Source organism: Calidris pugnax, unplaced genomic scaffold (genome assembly GCF_001431845.1).
Source record: "Calidris pugnax isolate Ruff unplaced genomic scaffold, ASM143184v1 scaffold56, whole genome shotgun sequence".
Lineage (NCBI taxonomy): Eukaryota > Metazoa > Chordata > Aves > Charadriiformes > Scolopacidae > Calidris > Calidris pugnax.
Window position 1 is genome coordinate 5710172 of NW_015090839.1, and position 6822 is coordinate 5716993.

Sequence of the window (6822 nt, forward strand, 5' to 3'; positions counted from 1 at the left end):
GGCTCCGCCAAGCCGCTCCCCGCCAGCCCCACGGCCGGGGGGCCCCGCCGCAGGGCCGCCGGACCCCCACCGAGGGGTTGGGGGACGGGCCGCCGTCTCCTCACGCCCCCCTCTTGCCCGCAGCCCGGCCGCCGTCATGCCCGCCGCCGCCGCCGCTCCACTTCTTCTGCCGCCGCCGCTCCAACTTGGCGGCTGAGCCCTTCCCCGACACGCAGGTAAGGACCCGCGCTCCGCTCCCGGGTGGGCGCATCCCCCGCTCGTCCGGCGGGAGGAGGGTGGCTTTCCTTGGGAGGGGGGTCCCCGCCGCTCGTCCCCAGCCACCCCGCTCGGTTCCCGTGGGGCTGCCTGGTCTCCCCCCCCGACCCGCCCCCGGCGAAAACCAGCCCGGTGCCAAGCTCGGGTTAGCCCCGTGTGTGGGGGGGTCAGAAAAATGTGTCAGGGGCTAAAAAAGGTGAAAAGCTGGAACCTGGAGAAACCAGGGCAAAACTACCCGGTCGGAGGGTCTGGGGTGGGCGAAATGTAAGGGTTTCAGCAAAAGTTTTGGAGGCCAGGGACGTCAGACCAACTGCAATGGCACCTCGGACCCAGCCGGCCATTGGGGCTCCCTCCCCAGGAGGCAGCTCAGCTGCTGGGTGAAGTTTGGGGGTCGCTTTCCTTCTGCTGAAGAGCTTCAGCCGCCGGCAGGAGCCACCCTGGGTGCGCATCCCTGGGATGCACCCGGGCAGGGGAGCAGGTCTGGGCACCTCGGTCGAGAGGGCTACTGCCAGTGCCATAAATTGTGCCAAGGGAATGACTCTCCTGAGCAGCACCATCTCCCCATAGCCCTGCAGACACCATCCCAGCTTGTATTTGGGGGAAGAGCCACACATTCAGGAATTTTGAAGGGAAGCGCTTTCCATCTCTGCCCTGTTTATAATTCCTCCTTCGAAGCTGCTGCAGGTTCCACAAAAGCTGTGCTGCTCTCCCCAGACCTGCTTTATTGGGCTGCCTGCTTTGCTTCTGGAAAAAATAAATTCCCTTTCCACAAACTCAGGATCTGCCACCAGTAGAAACCTCTTTCCCAGGAGGAAGGTAGCGCTATGTAAATACCAGGGATAACCAGCGGAGAGGGGTCTGAGCCTGCCTGCGACGCATAAGGGAAAAAAAAAGCCTTGGTCTCTGGGGGATAATAGCTGGTTACTTTGTAGGCTGTCAGGAGAAGGAATTACCCGAGCCAAAACATAGTGACTGCGTTTCTTCAGCAAAAGTTTCTTGTGTCACGAAAATGGCTGGCAGAGCTAAAGCTTTGGGGAGCTGAATCCGCTTCACTTTGGCTCCCTGAACCACCATCAGAGGCAGGTAATAAACACCATTATTAAAGAATGAGTAATTTGCTGCAGCTCCGGCACGGTGAATTTGTACAGCAAATCCGTGCTTTTTGCGTGGTACCCAACCCCTCCCTGCCCTCAGCCCAGCCTGCAGACGTCACCATCGCTTGAGGAGAGGTGACCAAGTGCTCGGTAAAAACTTGCCCCTTGAAATCCCCCTCTGCCACCTGCAAGCTCTGTGGAGCAAGCCCCAAAGGGGTCAGTGCTGGCCGGCCTGGCAGCCTGGGAGCTGTAAAGAATGGTCCCCCAACACGGGCATGGGCACTTCAAGCCCTCATGGCTCAGCTGCCCCTTCTGCATGGGATGGGATGTGCTTGCAGCCTCCCAGGAGCATCCTCAACCTTGATGGGTGGCCCAAAGCTCTGCCCTTCCTGCCCCCTGCCCTCCCCGCTGGGTGCCCCTGGTGTCACCCCATCTCCATCAGCATTAGACCCCAGACACTGATGCACCATGGCCCTTCCCAAAGCCTGTCTTACCTCTTCTTGACTCCATCACACTTCTTCCCATTTAATATCCATTGTTTGAGTTGTTTTCCAGCTCCCCTGCAAGCATGGTCTCTGAATCAGGCAGATTTTGGCTCTTTTCTGCCTGTACTCTAAAGCCTGTACCTGAGCCTGGGGCTGCCAGGCACTGCTCATGGGATGCAGCTCTCCTGTGGCTTTCCGAGGGTAATTTCAGGCAGGGTCTTCAGCCACTATTTCTCTGTAGAATTAGAGATGGACAAATGATTGACTTTTCCAGCTGAAGAGCCAAGCCACAGCACTGGTGGTGGGGGGGGGAAGTCCATAATAGATTTCCTTCAAATTGTCTTTCTGTTGCTGCTTCTCTGTCAAGTGAAAAAGGCAGCAAAAGAGTCCAAATGCTTTGCTCAGCCTGGAAGGGGAGGCTCCGCTGATCCCCACCATTTTTTGGGTGAATCACTTAAATCAGCTTTGTTTTGCAGTGAAACCCTTCAGGTATCTTTTGAAAAGCAGAGCTGGTCACAGGACTGCTCTCCAAGCTCTGCGTCTGGGGACTCTACTGTTGGCATGAGCAATTGGCCTGGGGCACTTGTGCAGCAGCTCAGAGATGCGATGCCACGTGTGGTGGCCACGCTGGTGCTGCTCCTGAGCTGGGCAGCAGTTTCTCCAAAAACCATCCCAGCCTCCAAGGTGGGAGGACAGGGTGAGATGGAGGGTGCTGGAGCTCATCCCTGCACAGCAGGGACGTGCTGAGAGGGAAGTGCCATGAGTGGGATGTCCTTGCTCGGCCCATGCGGGACCACTGGTGCTGCTCACCAAGAGCAGAGCCACCTCCTGCGACACGTTACGACACCAGATGGGTGCAAGCAGCAACGTGGGCTCAGCCCCAGGAAGGGCTGGTCTAAATCCAGCTGCGTTGTGGGCAGGGAAGAGAAACAGACCAGGAAGAGAGGGAAAGCATCCGGATGGTGAAGGCAGGAACAGCCCAGAGTGCCCCTCAGCCAGGTACGGTCAGGACTTGACCATGGGAGTCAGGGAGTGAGTTGGGGCCATGGGAAAGACAACGTGACGTGGTTTTGTACCATCTCTTTGCATACCTTATAGAAGATAATTTAGCATCATCTTCTGCATGCTCCTGGCCCCCTGGAACCATGGGGCAGAGAAGAGCCGTGGGAAGGTCAGGAGTAGCTGCTGCCTTTCCTCTCACTGTGTTCCTGGAGACAGAACAAACCTTTCCTATAGCTGCTGCCAGCGTGAACTGTGCCTCTTTAAACACAGAGGGCACATCTCCACCCGAGGATTCAATTTCTTTGGCAATAACAAATATTAAAAAGAGGCTCAACATTTGCTTTGGAATGCACCTGTTGACCCAGGTAATAATTTAACACCTGGAAGTTTGTCTCAGGCTGTGGATGCTGGCCAGAGCGTGCTGGGAGTAGGAGATCAGCTTACTGCTGATAAATACAGGCTGTGTTTGGAAACTTAGGGTTTGGAAAAGGAAGCGAGAAAGGTGTCGTGTCCACAGCATAAGTTCATTTTTAAAGAGAGAACAGATCATCAGCAAATGAATTAAACATCTGAACTGTAGAGGAGCTCTGTGAATCCCCAGGAGAATCAGGCCACGGTAAGCAAAGTGGAAATAGCCCTGAGCTGAAGGCAGGCAGACAGTGGATAAAATAAACAGGACAGTGGGGAAAGGAGGGTGCCAGCGTGTGCTAGCCTTCGGGGCGGTTATGAATCATTTGAGTACGGATATGTTTTAAACAGAGACAAATGAGCAGTCCTTAGCAGCCGCTTTACATTGCCAGCTTGGATTGATAGGAGGGGGATTTGTGGAGAGATGTGCTGATGGAGTTAGGCGCTGCAGCTAAGCTGCTCTATCAGCGAGGCACAGCTGTGAAGGGGAGGACATCTCTCTGTCCCCCCGATGCCAGCTGCCAACCTCATGCTACGTCTCCATCCCCACCTTGGTCTTGGCTGGTGCGGGTCTCTCACCTGGAAGAAAGTTGGGTCCTATTTGCCAGGTCACTTCCATGCTGGGTGACAGGCTGTGGCAGGGAGAGCATCCCTGGGGTGCAGACACCCTGCACAGCCTGGGGCAGGCTGGACAGGAGAGCTGAGGAGCTTGAGGCTGGTCCCAGAGGGGAGCACAAGACACAGGTCTGCTCCAGTGCAGGGTATTGCTGCTCCCCATGGGTGATGCTCACCTTGTGCCACAGGACCAGGCAGCTGAGAGCGATCTGTGCAGAGGATGGGGCAACACCAACTGTGAAGGGGTAATGGCCTGTGGGACTTCATGGGCAGAAGAAACGCCCTGAAGTGGAGGTGATGAGGCTGGAGCAAAAGGGTATGGGTGAGATAGCAGAGGCAGGGAGAAGAGCTTGGAGCCATCTAGGATACCCACTGTGTTCAGTTCGATACTGGGTATAAATAGCAATGAGAAAACCTGATGTGAAATTGAGGACTGTAACCATTAGCATAGGAAAATCAGCCATGAACAAAATTACAGTCTGCGAGCACAAGCTTCTGAGCATCCAGTGGCAGCAAAAATATCCTGGTAGTAAACACATCTTGGGGGACCTCTGTGAGATGCTTCTGACAGCATGGTCTTGGTGTTCCTATGGGCACCCCAGGCAGGAAGCCTGGTCTCTGGGCTCAGAACCCTGAGGGACGGGGCTGCATCTGTGCTGGAAGCAGTCCTGCTTCTCAGAGCCCAGGGGTCAGTAGGTAGCTCTACAGGAGTCCCAGTTCCCAAGATGGCTTTCTGCACTGAGGGTAGGGAGCCAATACCTCTCTGTTCAGACAGCTTTGAGTGCAGCAGCTTTAGGGTATTTCCTTAGGGCGGTCCTGAGCTGAGGAAGAGGAGGTTGCACCTCCCAGTCTGAGCTCACGTTTCCACAGGCCAGTGATTTGGATGCTACAGCAGACAGGGGAATTCACTCTCCCCTGCCCCTGAGCTGGCATGTTTGTCCCCAAATAGAAATGTGAAGAAGCCTCCAGTGAAAGCTGTCAATCAGTTTTGTTTGATGTCATCCCCCTTTAAAGCCCCTCACTAGGTCTTGCTGTTGAGGGCCCTGTAGGGCTGAAGGTTGTTTGGGTGCAAATCCAGCAGGAGTGCCCCAGGGCTGAGAAGATGGCCCCTGTGTAGCTGTTGGCACCTCCAGAGCTTTCTCATCTCTGATCCCATCCTGGCCTACTTCCCTGCCTGCCCAGCACTGCTGGCCAGGTCGCCCTCTCTGCTCTGCCCCATCTGGCTGCCCCAGCTCCACTGCCCTCCAGCACTGGGGCAGCCCCCGGGAATCACCCCCCTGTATTGCCCTGTCTCCTCCACCATCCCATGCACCCAGGAGACCCACACCCAGGACAGCCTGCGGAAACTCTTGACAGCCACCTTATTTACTTGTTTACATCTCCAGCTAAAAAAAGGATGCTGAGAGAGTCCAAACCTGCTAATTATACACCTAGCCACCCACACAACCATGTGTTTTATTACCATCCCTCTCCATGCTTCTCCATCCCCCACCCCTTGCCAGCTCGCTGAGTCCTTTTCCCCTCTCCCTTGCGTGAGGGGCAGGGAAGGGGTACATCCCACCGGGGCGCACCCCATGGCCGCATCCCTGCCGGTGAGCTCCGAGGTTTGGCAGGAGCTGGGGTCACCCCAGCGAGGCCAGGGGGTGTTGTGGAGGCATAGCCGTGCCCAGCAGGCGGTGTGCCCACCCTGTCCCGGCCCCGCGGTGCTGTGGGATGCTCAGCCGGGAGATGCTGCCGGGGACCGGTCGGGTCCCTCCCGTCCCCGGTTTCCCGGGGGGGTGCGGCGGCCGGAGCGGCAGCCTGCGGTGCGTGGAGTGCCTGGGACATCTAGCGGCCACCTCTCCCAAGTGCCGGGGGTGAGTACCGAGCAGGGGGTGCCCCGCCGGGGATGGGGGACACGGTGGCAGCGGGTCGCCAGCCCCCTGCCAGCCCCTGGTGCCACAGCGGCCGGGCGCGGCTGGTTTGCTGGCACTGCCGGCTCCAGGTTGAGCGTTACGAGCCCCTCTTTCCACTCTTTGGATGCTCACGCTGCTCCCCTGCTGATGCTCACGGGCACGGCTTGCTGGCACCAGGGCTGGGGACAGGGCAGTGGGGTGGCCCACAGCCCCGCAGAGGCCCTGGCACGGCTCCTCCAGAAGGAGCCTGGCTCTTCCCTGCCAGCCCCGGGGATGGATTTGCTGTTTCTTACCATCAGGGAGCAGCGCCTTAGCTCTGAGCACAGCTGGGGCGAAACGCTGCTGCAGAGAAACATTTTTATCAGGGAGAATAAAGACTCGATTTCCACCTGGAAATTGCCCAATTTGACTTGCAAACCTTGAAAAGCAGCCCATCGCATCCCAATTCTCAGAGCAATTTAGTCTCTGTTGGAGCCAGGAGCCCATTGCCGAGGCACTGGCTCTCCACCTGTCAGGAGATCAGAACAAACGCTTTATTCGCTCCTTTCCGGCTTTATCAAACCGGCTGCATCAAAGTTGTGAATTAGATGCTCTATATCATGAACACCCCAGCTATCCTCCCTCTAATCCATGTCCGCGGGCTCTGTGTCACCTTCTTCCTCCCCTCCTGGCCTTCACCAGCTCTTCCCCCTCCAGCAGCTCCACAGTCCTTTTCTTCTCCATCCCGGTGGCCAGGGCCCAGCTCTCTGCCTGGCTGAAATGTCACTGTGCCAGGCCGCTTGCCCACCATTTCCCTTTCCTCTGCTGTCCCTACCCAGCCCCTTTTCTTCTCCGGGTCCCACCTCTGCCAGCCCCTCTGGGGCTGCCATGCTCCACTCCCTTCCCCTCCTGCCCCACGCCAAGACCTGCCTCCCCCACACCACCCCTCTGCCCCCCCCCCCCCCCCCCCCCCCCACCCCCCCCCCCCCTGCTCCTAAGGCCTGGGTGTGTGACGGGGACAGTGACTGCGAGGACAACTCGGACGAGGAGAACTGTGAGTCGTTGGTGTGCAAACCCCCCTCCCACCCC

The 6822-nt window shown here is 57.6% G+C and overlaps 2 protein-coding genes across 3 annotated transcripts in view; both read left to right on the forward strand.

Moving 5' to 3' along the window:
- LOC106887869 overlaps window positions 1-6822 on the forward strand; it is a 35184-nt gene that overhangs the window by 24939 nt on the left and 3423 nt on the right. Inside the window, exons 3-4 of the mRNA XM_014941634.1 lie at window positions 1-215; window positions 6733-6787. Coding sequence (XP_014797120.1) covers window positions 1-215; window positions 6733-6787 — 270 coding nt within the window. The remainder of the gene's footprint in view (window positions 216-6732; window positions 6788-6822) is intronic.
- SYNDIG1L (synapse differentiation inducing 1-like) overlaps window positions 64-6822 on the forward strand; it is a 17417-nt gene continuing 10658 nt past the window's right edge. The window contains exon 1 of one of the 2 annotated variants that reach the window (XM_014941615.1): window positions 64-215. The gene's annotated coding sequence lies outside the window, so the exon portion shown is untranslated. Of the gene's footprint in view, window positions 216-5602; window positions 5716-6822 lie in introns of those variants that run through there. The other variant, XM_014941616.1, reaches the window with a different exon arrangement.